General features: G+C 38.4%; 1 protein-coding gene across 1 annotated transcript in view; it reads right to left on the reverse strand.

Moving 5' to 3' along the window:
- The window catches only part of LOC126203442 (gastrula zinc finger protein XlCGF7.1-like), a 104,583-nt gene that overhangs the window by 12,659 nt on the left and 76,900 nt on the right, over positions 1-15,024 (reverse strand). The window contains exon 3 of the mRNA XM_049937760.1: positions 10,155-10,228. Within this exon, the coding sequence (XP_049793717.1) occupies positions 10,155-10,228 (74 nt within the window). The remainder of the gene's footprint in view (positions 1-10,154; positions 10,229-15,024) is intronic.

A 15,024-nucleotide genomic window follows, 5' to 3' on the forward strand; every position in this document is an offset into this window, starting at 1 on the left:
CTCTACCCTATCACTTCCTCCCAACCACATTCCTTCACCCTAACTGCTCACTGCTCTCTGCCAAAGCATCCACTGATCTTTTCCCCTTCTCCGCTCCTCTTCATTCCTTTCCTTTCCGCTCCCTTTTTCCCTATCCTCCCTCCACCAAAACTTCCCAACACTGCACAGGGTAGGCTCATCTGCTGCCTCTTCTCCCCCACCTATACCCTGCTACCCCTCCTCCTTCCCTGATCCACTATGGATTGTTGCTTCCGTTCGATGCATTTCAGTTTTGGTCTGTCCTGAAAAGCCAGTGATCGTAGTAATGTGTGTGAGGTGTGCTTGCTTGTCTGAATGCATGCGTGGTCTTTTCTTTTGATGAAGGCTTCACCGAAACCTAAATGTGTAACAGGCTTATTGTTGTGACTGTCTGCAACACAGCACATCATTTTTACAGTGAGTAGCAATCTATCCTTTCCACAACTGTTAACATTAGTACAGAAATTGAACAGAATACAATAGAATTCACTGTTCAAATTTTGCAATAATACTGCTACAACTAAATACACTCCTGGAAATTGAAATAAGAACACCGTGAATTCATTGTCCCAGGAAGGGGAAACTTTATTGACACATTCCTGGGGTCAGATACATCACATGATCACACTGACAGAACCACAGGCACATAGACACAGGCAACAGAGCATGCACAATGTCGGCACTAGTACAGTGTATATCCACCTTTCGCAGCAATGCAGGCTGCTATTCTCCCATGGAGACGATCGTAGAGATGCTGGATGTAGTCCTGTGGAACGGCTTGCCATGCCATTTCCACCTGGCGCCTCAGTTGGACCAGCGTTCGTGCTGGACGTGCAGACCGCGTGAGACGACGCTTCATCCAGTCCCAAACATGCTCAATGGGGGACATATCCGGAGATCTTGCTGGCCAGGGTAGTTGACTTACACCTTCTAGAGCACGTTGGGTGGCACGGGATACATGCGGACGTGCATTGTCCTGTTGGAACAGCAAGTTCCCTTGCCGGTCTAGGAATGGTAGAACGATGGGTTCGATGACGGTTTGGATGTACCGTGCACTATTCAGTGTCCCCTCGACGATCACCAGTGGTGTACGGCCAGTGTAGGAGATCGCTCCCCACACCATGATGCCGGGTGTTGGCCCTGTGTGCCTCGGTCGTATGCAGTCCTGATTGTGGCGCTCACCTGCACGGCACCAAACACGCATACGACCATCATTGGCACCAAGGCAGAAGTGACTCTCATCGCTGAAGACGAGACGTCTCCATTCGTCCCTCCATTCACGCCTGTCGCGACACCACTGGAGGCGGGCTGCACGATGTTGGGGCGTGAGCGGAAGACGGCCTAACGGTGTGCGGGACCGTAGCCCAGCTTCATGGAGACGGTTGCGAATGGTCCTCGCCGATACCCCAGGAGCAACAGTGTCCCTAATTTGCTGGGAAGTGGCGGTGCGGTCCCCTACAGCACTGCGTAGGATCCTACGGTCTTGGCGTGCATCCGTGCGTCGCTGCGGTCCGGTCCCAGGTCGACGGGCACGTGCACCTTCCGCCGACCACTGGCGACAACATCGATGTACTGTGGAGACCTCACGCCCCACGTGTTGAGCAATTCGGCGGTACGTCCACCCGGCCTCCCGCATGCCCACTATACGCCCTCGCTCAAAGTCCGTCAACTGCACATACGGTTCACGTCCACGCTGTCGCGGCATGCTACCAGTGTTAAAGACTGCGATGGAGCTCCGTATGCCACGGCAAACTGGCTGACACTGACGGCGGCGGTGCACAAATGCTGCGCAGCTAGCGCCATTCGACGGCCAACACCACGGTTCCTGGTGTGTCCGCTGTGCCGTGCGTGTGATCATTGCTTGTACAGCCCTCTCGCAGTGTCCGGAGCAAGTATGGTGGGTCTGACACACCGGTGTCAATGTGTTCTTTTTTCCATTTCCAGGAGTGTAGATTATGTTCAGCAATAAATGTTAGGAGGAAGAATGCCCATACTTTGAGGAAAGGTGGGGGTGTCCCCTCCCCTTTCCCCCTAGCTTTCAGGAAGGAAAAAATATAATGTAGTCAAGCCTTTTTTTCCAAGGAAAAAATTGAAAAGTCAGTACTGTGCAGGTTTTTAACAGGGTCGAAACAAGAACTTTTTTATGGCTACTTACAAGTTGTCGCTTGTCTTTCAATAAACTAAAAATACTCCATACCCCAGGTCCAGACCCCCCCACCTCCCCCTCCCTACAAATTATCTCCTGCCCTTGGTTAGGAGATCACATAGCTAGCTGGAAAGAAGTTAAATCATATGGTGAAACAAAATGATACAAGTGAATTACATGTGATTTTAAGAAATTTAAGAACTGCATTACAGATCCAGTGTGTGTCAAAAATTTGTTGTCAGTTGGTTTGTATAGTTTATGAGTGGGCAAGAACATGTAGAAAGTCTTATGTAAGACTGGCAGTATGTGACACAGTGACAATGCTGAAGTGGGTAGATGTTTATACAGAGAGATTTGACACAGATGTGCAGACTGTATGGAAGAGCATGGCATTAATGGATAGACATCTCACTTTTTCTTGTGGTTTCATTAATATCTAAATCTTGTGACTGCTCTTAATCTGGCGTCAGTCAAAACTGGGAAAAGTGCATGAAAAAAGGCAAATTTTACCTGTGAAAATTCATCAATGTATTCGACAAAATTGAAGCGTTAATACTGACCTCGACTCTAGAAGCAAAAAATGTAATCTGTGAACTTAAAGTGGATTGAAAACCGATAATATTAAAGCCATCTCTAATTCAGCAAGTAAAATATAATGGCAAAGGAAGAAACCAGCCTAACTTTCATATCCATATTCAAGTGAGTCATAAAACTCTACATAAATACTGTAACAGTTATCAGCAGTAATGAAGCTGATTACAATGGTAAAGACTGAGAAGGCAGGTCATCATATCCCATCTCTTTCTTCTACTAATTTCCTTATCCCCCCCTCAATTCCTCATACCTCTTTACTCAAATATTTAATGTTCTACTTGACCCACAAATATCTCATTTTCACTTTATTCCTCCACAATAACATATCTACTCCACTGCTGTTTACCCTTTGATTATGCAAATATGAAGCACTCAAGCACTTATCACACAAGCTCAAGTTTCATCACATTTAGAAAAATGTCTGTAAATATTACAATGTTTCAAAAAGTACACAATTTAAAGTGGGTGAAATTTTAGTGGGAATGGGTCAGAATGATTTACAGAAAAATATCTGTATTTGACTTCAATGAGGTTTTTAGTGGACAGACATTGAATGTGTTGTCATATGCCCATTCTCACGGAGAAGTAGACAACAGTTCAGTGCATATGGATAATGAAAACACAGTCTAAGCATAGCAAGACTGTGGAGACTATTCTAACTGTGAAGTACCAAATGAGCCAACTGCTTGCAGTCCAATGCAGGAATTTGAAGAAACAGACTGTACAGTGTGTAGTCCTGTGTATCCTTGTAATATCCTGTCTCATCAACGTTAATAAATTCAATTCATTTTCACTCTTCTGCAGGTGAATTTCGCAGTAGCCACTGACCAATGTGTTTGATGCAAGATCCCTGTTTGCTTGTGTATGAAGTTCATTTCATACAGAAAATGAAACCAAAGGACCACTCAGAACAGAGTAACTAGCCATGACAAATTATAATAAGGGTATTACAAAGATATAATTTTCAATGACAAGGGATATTGACACTTTAATTGATCTGTAAACAAAACAATTTGCTGCTTATTGGGCACAATGAAATTTTAGTGTGGAATGTAGTGTCATAGCAGCTTCATTGTGAAACTGTATTAATCAATTTACTGGTGAAGAAAGGATATGTTCTCACAGTCAATCCATTTTTTTCCATGAAATCATTAAGTTTTACCCTATTAGCTGGCTCACATGCCACATGCCACAATACTAACAATACAATCAGTTTGATACTTGACAGCTACAAGGTTGACTTGCCTCCTTTCACAATGACCACACCTGCCCAGGTTCCCCTCTCCCCCTCTCTGTCTGTGATTGAGCACCGTGTAATCTTTTTTTGGGGTGTTTATAGCATTGCTTTACGAGAATAGTTCACAAACTTTGGTTAAACATAAGCAGGTATTAAAAAACATTATATAGTTTGTTTACCTTATTAAAGCAAGCTTCAATGGTCCCTTCAGCTAAAATTTTGTGCTGATGAATTTCATTGTCCTACACACTTCATTTGATCTGCACATGTGGCTGAATGTATTTTTTTCATGTGTATAGCCTGATGTATTTTTCAAATTGTGTGTTTCACAGGAAATCGAAAGACAACTTCCTCTGTTTGCCCTTTCTAATAGTCCCATCACAATAGCGCTCGACAGTCGCCGAAAACAATGCTGTCAATTAGCAGGCCATATCTTCCATTACACATAGTCCATTTCAGTAATTAATTTGGCATTTCACTACTGGCCCATGAATTCTGTCACACACATTGTCATTTCAAAACTGGACTTCAGGTGAAGAGTAGTAGTACAAATCAATCTTTTGTGCTAGTAGCTAGAGTAATAGCATATTTCAGTGCTGAATTTCACTTCAGAGGAGATGCTTGGCAGTATAGGTTCATTAAAACAGTTTATTCTCCAATCAAATTTGGTTAGGGTCCTATTGATAATAAGTCTCTTTCTGAAGTATGTCATCATTTAAATTTGGCAAAAATAATTTGATCATACAATGAACTTCTTTCCAGAAGTCACATTGACTTAATTGCTTATAACAAATGATAGCTGGTAATATAAATAACACTTTGTAGTTGTCCGCATTCATTTTACCATGTTTTGGATGAAATGGGGGTGATCACACAGCATTCTGATCTAATATGACAAATGAATGTAATGCTTCCAAGAACTATTCAAGAATTTGTTGATCACACCTTAATATAATTCTGGCACTTTTTTACTTGTCTTTCACTGAATGTAGAAGAGTGTAGCACTTATAAGTTCACAGCTGTTTACAAAGCCTGATGTAATACATTCAGCACTTAATGTAGTTTTAAAGTTTTGCGAGCTAGTATTCCACATATCTTCTACTAGCAAATTCAATTTTTTTCATTTTTGTCTTGACCTCAAATCTGAGATGAGTATGTTTGTTTCAAATTATTGTACAAGTTTCATAATTATTTTTATCAAACCTTTGTACTGGTTTCACAATTATTTTTTATCATCAATTTGAGTTAATAATTTCATTTCATACTACTGTGTTTGTGTCACCAATTAATTTAGCATTTTTGTAACTTCGCAAATGATTTTTCTGTTATTGGTATTTTTAGAGAATGATTATAGTACATTTCTTTTTTCACAAGACACATTTTGAACTTTAGTTATGGAAAGTAGTTAGTTGACTGTTAATATTAATCTTTCATCAAACAGTTCATAGTTGCCAGTTTTTGGGTATATTTCTAAAGCAAGTATAGCATTTGTTTGTATTGCATCTCGTGACTTCTGGTCCAATGAATATGATAGGCTGAATTCAAACTATTTCTTACTACTACGGCATTTTAAACTTTTTTGGAATACATCAAAGTTAAATATTACAGTACCTATTTTGATCTAACACCATGTGGAAGTTATGAATTGTCTGAAGGTAGCTTATTAACTTAGTGTCTCTGCAGCATTATATTTGTTAATTACTATTTCTGTCACTTCCTTAGACACAAATTATCTGCATTCTTTATTAATTCTCACGACAATTACATCCACTTTTTGGTACTATTTTTTTCTTCTCTGCTGGTGTTAGCATAGTTAATTTATGCAAAGCTGTAACTGATGCATATACCTATTCTTTATTGTTCCAGATGAAGGAGAATAATGAAGCATTTGGAAGCAAATTCTATTAACAAGTTCAAAGCTTTGCAAATGCCTATAAAGGTCATATCTAAATTAGAGTAATCGTTTCTATAAGCATGTTTCATGCCTCTGATATATTTTACTGGTGAATAGTTATCCTTGTGAGTCTCTGTACCAGTCCAGGAATTTCTTGTATCTCTGTTACATAAAAGTTATACCAAAATGTGAATTTCCACTTGTTCCTGCTTCACAGTGTTCTTAGTTCAACATTTCACAGATAACCTCATCACCTTAATGTGAACTCTTTCACAAGAGCATATGAAGCACTACAAACTAAGTATTGTGGATAGATTTTCCTAGGATGATCTCAGACACTTGTTAATTATTTAGTAGGTTTGCAAATACTTCTGACTTGTTACGCACAATAAACTGTAAAATGTGACAGATTTCCTAAGCCACCGCCGTGTTACAAAGTGGATCATTAAACAATGTTTCATTCAGAGTGTCTCGTTACATGCTTTAATGGCATACTGCAGATTATGCATCAGATCTTTGAAATGTAGGTACACTTTCATTAACCCTCTTTTGAAAAATTTTAATATATTCCATCATGAACATGTTTTGACTGGAATTGTGGCTCTGTACTTTTACCCACACAAACCAAAGTAAGTGCATTTTCCAACATTCTGTACAAATTGGAGACATGTCAATTCTTGTGCTTATAAAAGTCCTCTTTGCTAAAATTTTTCATCTTTACTACAGTTGACACAGTCCACAGTAAGTGGTTATCATTCTCACTTGCTGCATCACTAAAAGTTCTCATTCAAATGTTTCCTCCACACTAAAATGTTTGTACAGTCAGTTATATACAAGAACTTAGCACAAACGTGTTTCCTGGTGACATTTCCACATGTCTGTCTACAACTAGCATAACTCATTTTTTTAAAAAACTGTTATGATTTAAACAATGAAAACACATGCTTAGCACAATGTGTTTCAAGAATTTATTTTCATATTCAAGTGCATTTGTTTTCGTGAATATTTTTGATGATGTTTGCATGTGTGATTTTCTGCCTATCTTGTATTGTAGATGTCTTTTTGAGACACAGAATGCCACACACACACACACACACACACACACACACACACACACACACACACACACACACACACACACACAAATCATCACTTACAATGATTGTTTTTGTAATCATATCTTTTAGTCTGGCATAACACTATTGTTCTATTGTTCACAATGACATCAACTTTTCACATAAAAAGGCATTCTTTGACAGTGTGCTTCAGTTCTGGAGCAGTGAATGCAAGTGATGGAGTGATATTTCAACCATATCATCCTATTGTCAGAAAGGTCGAAAGTTTTCACTGTGATGTAACCTTTTAAGAAATTAGAATAGTAATAATGAACAACTGACTAATCAAGTTGCCAGTCATACAGTGTCATTTTCACTGCATAATCCCTGAGAATCTACAGAATCATGTCAGAAGCAGAAATTTCCGTTATTGCTTCCTGAAGGATCATTATCAGGGTGAATCCAGTTTTCCTCCTTTGTGGATAGTTGGCAGTAATAGATCTTAATCCATCTTAAAGAATTAATGTTCCTCTTTTACTTAGTCTCAGTTTTACTTCCTGAAAAATCTGTTTCTCTTGATGTCAATACTTTTACAGCAAATACAGATGAATATACTGTACAATACTCCAATTAATCAGTAATTAATGCTGAATACACATTAAAAAGTTAAACTTTTCATATTTTCTTCCAATTTGGTGATCTGCACTTTACCAAACAGGCATATTTCATGAAAGCTGACATTCCAAGGTAGAGGTATTTGAGATAGTCTTAGTTTTCAATTCTTATTTCTAATTAGACATTTGTTGCAGGGTTATCACTACCCTAATTTTGTTTCCATCTTCTATGAATTCGCTTATCATATTCATACACAAAATGAATCTGACAATAATTTTCTCTTCAATTCTTTCATCACTGCTTTTGATATTTACCTGTAAAGAACAAATAACATAAAAATCAAAATTTTGTGGAAAGTAGTATACTAAAATAATGCAAAGTATAGACAGACTGAGGAAGTAATTAAAGCATTTCACTGCACAAACATTTGACTAACTCAGTAATTAATACATTAGGCAAACATTAAGTCCTTGGGAAATCAAGTGCGACTTTTACTCAAAAAAATAAATTTGTAAATGTGAGGCCAGTGAATCCATCCTGAAAAACCACAACTATCAGAAGATTATCCTGCAACCTCCTTTTCTTTTGGCTCATTGGTAGAAAAATATTCTAAAGGAACTGAAAGTCCTTTTACATCACCTGGCTGATCAGATGTGCATCAGCTTCATCCAGTTTCTGAAATATCAAATGTCACAACTTCTGACAACCCCTATTCATGGTCTTGCTCATGAGTGGTTGAGTTACTTCTTCTTAAAGCAGTGGAATATTGGAGTATTTCCACAGCAACTGAGTGCACATTTCTTGAAATCAAATGCTCCAGTTGCTCATTATATTGTAGCTTTGTTTACACAATGGTTCGCAACTTGATTAAAAATCACTGTCCTTCATTTTAAGTGGTCATGCTAATGACAGCAGTGTCACATAATTTTTTAGCTTCAGATATTTCATTGACATAAATATTACTCTTATAATATTAAGTATGCTCCATTCAGTAACATTACACCTGCTAACAAGTAGGATGCTCAAACAGGTTCATGAGCTTCAAGTAAGTAAGTCACATCATCTTTGTTTTATAATAGAGGGAAACATTTCACGTAGGAAAAATATATCTAAAAACAAAGATGATGTCACTTACCAAATGAAAGTGCTGGCAGGTCGACAGACACACAAACGAACACACACATATCCATCCACACATATACAGACACAAGCAGACATATTTAAAGACAAACTCTTTGTCTTTAAATATGTCTGCTTGTGTCTGTATATGTGTGGATGGATATGTGTGTGTATGCGAGTGTATACCTGTCCTTTTTCCCCCCTAAGGTAAGTCTTTCCACTCCCGGGATTGGAATGACTCCTTACCCTCTCCCTTAAAACCCACATCCTTTCGTCTTTCCCTCTCCTTCCCCTCTTTCCTGATGAGGCAACAGTTTGTTGCGAAAGCTTGAATTTTGTGTGTATGTTTGTGTGTCTGTCGACCTGCCAGCACTTTCATTTGGTAAGTCACATCATCTTTGATTTTAGATACATCTTTGTTTTTAGATATATTTTTCCCACGTGGAATGTTTCCCTCTATTGTATTCAGACCTTTATATTTCCATTGCTTATATTTAACTTATGACCATACAATCAACACACTATTTTCACTGCAGTGTCTTCAGCTTGACTCATTTCTTCTTTTGGTCTCTGAATCAATGTGATGCATTAATGACACCCATCAGTCTAACATACAAAATTAAAATGCTTATCACATTCTTGCTCTGGAACCAAATAAGTTCTTCCAGACATTGCAGTAATTTCTTGTGTTTACCTTAAATATTCAGTCTCATGAGTTGTCTCCCACTGCTTCACTGCATGTTCTGTTGATTGTTGTAAAATTAAATCCATAAACCCCAGAAAATACTATAAGAGCACAGTATTTGCTGCAGTGGATAATTTATGTATGTTTTTGGTAAGAAAAATGTAAAAAAGATGTTCTTCAGAAATCCCTTTTGCAGAAATTGTTGTTTGGAACAAACGTCTGCTTTCTATGGACCTATCCTAAAGCCAATAATGAATTCATATCACAGTACTCCAAATACAAATCTATAATAAGGCAGTCATCATCACAGATCAATGCAGCTACATCAGAAGACTAAACAGTCAGTTTAATAACATCAGACACAATAATTCATTTATCAGCAGTTTAAGATTGAACAAAATGAAATTCCAAAAGACATGCCAACCAGACTATGTAATTCAGACTTCAACTCCAAAGGAATGCAAATGTGTTGTTCTGTCTAAATCCAAACTGTTGCCATGTTTCTGTTCACTAACTGCATATCATTCACATTCTTATAAACATATTCTCTTTGTGATGATAGACAGTTTGCTACTTAATGTATCTACCACTACCACCTTTCCATTATAATCCTCTTGTACCTACGTCTTTCTTCTATTCTTTCTCCTGCAGCTTGACAGACCCTAAATAATTCTAAGAGCACAAAGAGAAGCGTTTTTCTCTCTTTCCTCCACTGCCATGACCTTTCTTTTGATATTTTGCTTTTTATTTAAATGAAGTAATTTTCTGACTGTCTACTAAGCATCACTTACCTCCACCTGATGCCAAATTTTCTATCTCCTCTTCGCTTATTTGCGCAAGTGCGGCAATTTCATCAAGAAGATTCCTGGGGAAAAAATGAGAACAGAAAATATTTTCACTGTTTTGTAAAAATTTATGTCCAAAACAGTGGTACAGCTAATGCACAGCATAAAAACTGAATTATGATAAAATACATGTGATACACCTATATAAAAGTTGTGAACTGAAAAGTTCAATTTCCTTCACATTGCTCTGACCTTTAGTCCTTCACCTGATATAGCTACATAGTTTTATCTCATCCTTACATATCCTCTTCCTTTCCCATTAATCTGATTTTCTCTCTCTTTGGTACCTTTACTTGTCTGTTTGTTATTTCTTAATTATTTTGTTTTCATTTTTATCATTTGTTACAGTTTACTAAATTCTTTCAAAAATCCTCTTTTATTTTCCAAACCCTACACCCCTGATATTTTCGTCACATAATCTTGGCAGAAAGAAAACAGACAGGAAGAGAAGAAGGTATTGTATAATGATGCCAGCATAAATTATGTACACTGCATTAGGAATTCAGTTTGAGTTCAAATGACGTGGAATGAGAATATATGGACATGAACAGTCAGGAAGGCCAATGAGAACAAAATTTTGTACTTTACCAATGACATCCACCAGACTGTGACAATGAGGCATCAGTTAAATATGAGAGAAATAGCAGATGCTACTGGTACCTTATACAAACACAAACAAAAGAATTTACATGAAGACTGACATGAGAAAGGCAACCTTAAATTTGATGTTATCTACTTGTTGCTGATAAAAAAATCCACACCTCGAATAAATCCATATAAATTATAAAAATGGATGTATGTATGTTCCACATCTCCCAAAAGACTTGACCAATTTCAACCAAACTTGGTACACACATCATTTAGTGTCTGGAAAGAATCACTGTGGGGGTACAAAACATCCACCTACGAAAGAGGCTGGTGTAGGGATGAGGTTGATAAAGCAGTGTTGCCCATGATGCGAGAATACCCGAGACTTGCAACAAATTTAACACACACTTTCAATCCTTTATGAAACGTTTTCTTGGTGACGACACCCCCCCCCCCAAAAAAAAAAAAAATAAAAATAAAAAATAAAAAAAAATGAAAGAAGAAAAGTTTGTCACTTACCACATTTTCACTGTTCTTGCATGAAAACTATCTCATGAAGCACAATGTTTTAATTTATTACTTCTTTACTACTAACTGCATTCATGGCACTTTTGCAGTCTTTATTCATATATACCACTGAATGTACCAGAAAAATTACACCATTTTACAACTCTTAGTTCAGGAGATACAATGTCAAACACTGAATGTGTGAGAAACTACCACATCCTGGAAGATGTTTAAATTTATTACCTTGTTGCTACTAACTATTTGCAACCCTTGCATTTGCCACCTACAGAAATATAGCATTGCTCAAAACATAATTCAAGAGATATGATGTCATAAACAGCAAGATGTGTGAGACACTTCTGTATCATGCATGAAGTTTTAATTTTTTTTATTACTTCTTTGCTACTAACTCCATTCACAACATTGACAGGCATTGAGGGAGAATGAGGAAATGGGGACAGATGGGTGGAGAAGGATGAAATGGACAAAGAGACAAGGGAGGGGGAAATGGACAGAAACATGAAAGAGGAGAGATATCCAGAGACGGGAGGAGAAAGGGACAGATAGAGAGATGTGAGAAGAGGAGATGAACAGACAGAAGGGAAGGAGGAAATGGCCAGGGAAAGGGAAGGGCAGGATATGGACAAAAAGAGGAAAGAGGAAGAGATGGACAGAGAGAGAGAGGAGAGCAGGGGATTGAAAAAGAGAGGAGGAGGAGATGGAATTAGAGTGGGGAGGCGCAGATTGAGATTGAGAGAGAGAGAGAGAGAGAGAGAGAGAGAGAGAGAGATGGCAATGGACAGAGAGGTGTGGTGGAGATTGATAGAAAGAGCGAGAAAAAGGAGATGGACTCACAGAAGACTGGAATAAATACATATCCAGACAACACTGGGTACTCAGCTAGTATAGATTACAAATGGAAAATTATTATCTTGAAGATTGTACTACTGTCAACAACATTCTGAAAATGAGAAATGTTTTATCACGTTTACAGCAAAGAACAGATTCTAAAGAAGAATGAAGCACCTAATGCCAGACACATGTGTTGTTGTTGTGGTCTTCAGTCCTGAGACTGGTTTGATGCAGCTCTACATGCTACTCTATCCTGTGCAAGCTTCTTCATCTCCCAGTACCTGCTGCAACCTACATCCTTCTGAATCTGCTTAGTGTATTGATCTCTTGGTCTCCCTCTACGATTTTTACCCTCCACGCTGCCCTCCAATGCTAAATTTGTAATCCCTTGATGCCTCAAAACATGTCCTACCAACCGATCCCTTCTTCTAGTCAAGTTGTGCCACAAACTTCTCTTCTCCCCAATCCTATTCAATACCTCCTCATTAGTTACGTGATCTACACACCTTATCTTCAGCATTCTTCTGTAGCACCACATTTCGAAAGCTTCTATTCTCTTCTTGTCCAAACTGGTTATCGTCCATGTTTCACTTCCATACATGGCTACACTCCATACAAATACTTTCAGAAACGACTTCCTGACACTTAAATCTATACTCGATGTTAACAAATTTCTCTTCTTCAGAAACGCTTTCCTTGCCATTGCCAGTCTACATTTTATATCCTCTCTACTTCGACCATCATCAGTTATTTTGCTCCCTAAATAGCAAAACTCCTTTACTACTTTAAGTGTCTCATTTCCTAATCTAATCCCCTCAGCATCACCCGATTTAATTTGACTGCATTCCATTATCCTCGTTTTGCTTTTGTTAATGTTCATCTTATATCCTCCTTTCAAGACACTGTCCATTCCGTTCAACTGCTCTTCCAAGTCCTTTGCTGTCTCTGCCAGAATTACAATGTCATCGGCGAACCTCAAAGTTTTTACTTCTTCTCCATGAATTTTAATACCTACTCCGAATTTTTCTTTTGTTTCCTTTACTGCTTGCTCAATATACAGATTGAATAACATCGGGGAGAGGCTACAACCCTGTCTCACTCCTTTCCCAACCACTGCTTCCCTTTCATGCCCCTCGACTCTTATAACTGCCATCTGGTTTCTGTACAAATTGTAAATAGCCTTTCGCTCCCTGTATTTTACCCCTGCCACCTTCAGAATTTGAAAGAGAGTATTCCATTCAACATTGTCAAAAGCTTTCTCCAAGTCTACAAATGCTAGAAACATAGGTTTGCCTTTTCTTAATCTTTCTTCTGAGATAAGTTGTAAGGTTAGTATTGCCTCACGTGTTCCAACATTTCTACGGAATCCAAACTGATCTTCCCCGAGGTCCGCTTCTACCAGTTTTTCCATTCGTCTGTAAAGAATTCGCGTTAGTATTTTGCAGCTGTGACTTATTAAACTGATAGTTCGGTAATTTTCACATCTGTCAACACCTGCTTTCTTTGGGATTGGAATTATTATATTCTTCTTGAAGTCTGTGGGTATTTCGCCTGTTTCATACATCTTGCTCACCAGATGGTAGAGTTTTGTCAGTACTGGCTCTCCCAAGGCCGTCAGTAGTTCCAATGGAATTTTGTCTACTCCCGCGGCCTTGTTTCGACTCAGGTCTTTCAGTGCTCTGTCAAACTCTTCACACAGTATCTTATCTCCCATTTCATCTTCATCTACATCCTCTTCCATTTCCATAATATTGTCCTCAAGTACATCGCCCTGTGTAGACCCTCTATATACTCCTTCCACCTTTCTGCCTTCCCTTCTTTGCTTAGAACTGGGTTGCCATCTGTGCTCTTGATATTCATACAAGTGGTTCTCTTCTCTCCAAAGGTCTCTCTAATTTTCCTGTAGGCAGTATCTATCTTACCCCTAGTGAGACAAGCCTCTACATCCTTACATTTGTCCTCTAGCCATCCCTGCTTAGCCATTTTGCACTTCCTGTCGATCTCATTTTTGAGACGTTTGTATTCCTTTTTGCCTGCTTCATTTACTGCATTTTTATATTTTCTCCTTTCATCAATTAAATTCAATATTTCTTCTGTTACCCAAGGATTTCTATTAGCCCTCGTCTGTTTACCTACTTGATCCTCTGCTGCCTTCACTACTTCATCCCTCAGAGCTACCTATTCTTCTTCTACTGTATTTCTTTCCCCCATTCCTGTCAATTGTTCCCTTATGCTCTCCCTGAAACTCTCTACAACCTCTGGTTCTTTCAGTTTATCCAGGTCCCATCTCCTTAAATTCCCACCTTTTTGCAGTTTCTTCAGTTTCAATCTGCAGTTCATAACCAATAGATTGTGGTCAGAATCCACATCTGCCCCTGGAAATGTCTTACATGCATCACTCAAATTTTCCTAGGCATTCTTAACCCTCCATAAGCCACATATATTGGTAAAAATAAAATTAATAAAGAAAGGAGATACTAGGATCACAGGAACTCGACAAAGCAGTAAATAATGTACAGGACAAGAAGGGAATTTGGGGGGGGGGGGGGGGAGGTTGGATAAATGGAAAAAGGTAGGGATGAATATTGACTGATTAATTAATTAATTAATTAATTACATGAAACTATCAAATTGCACTAATTTATTACTTTCCATTCAATCTTTAGAGTGTTCGAGCAAGTCTCCCATTTTTTCCTCAGTGGCCTCTCAGTTTCTTCAGTCCGCTTTGTGACTTTACTCTCTGGCAGTACTTAGTATTTGATAATGTTTGGCTGTACGAGTTACTGTTGAAAATGTCTCATGAACTAATATGAGCCTTTTCTAAATCCTTTTTGACCTGCTGGATCCGAGATGGACTAACAGAAGACTG

Source organism: Schistocerca nitens, chromosome 9, assembly GCF_023898315.1.
Source record: "Schistocerca nitens isolate TAMUIC-IGC-003100 chromosome 9, iqSchNite1.1, whole genome shotgun sequence".
Taxonomy (NCBI): Eukaryota; Metazoa; Arthropoda; class Insecta; order Orthoptera; family Acrididae; genus Schistocerca; species Schistocerca nitens.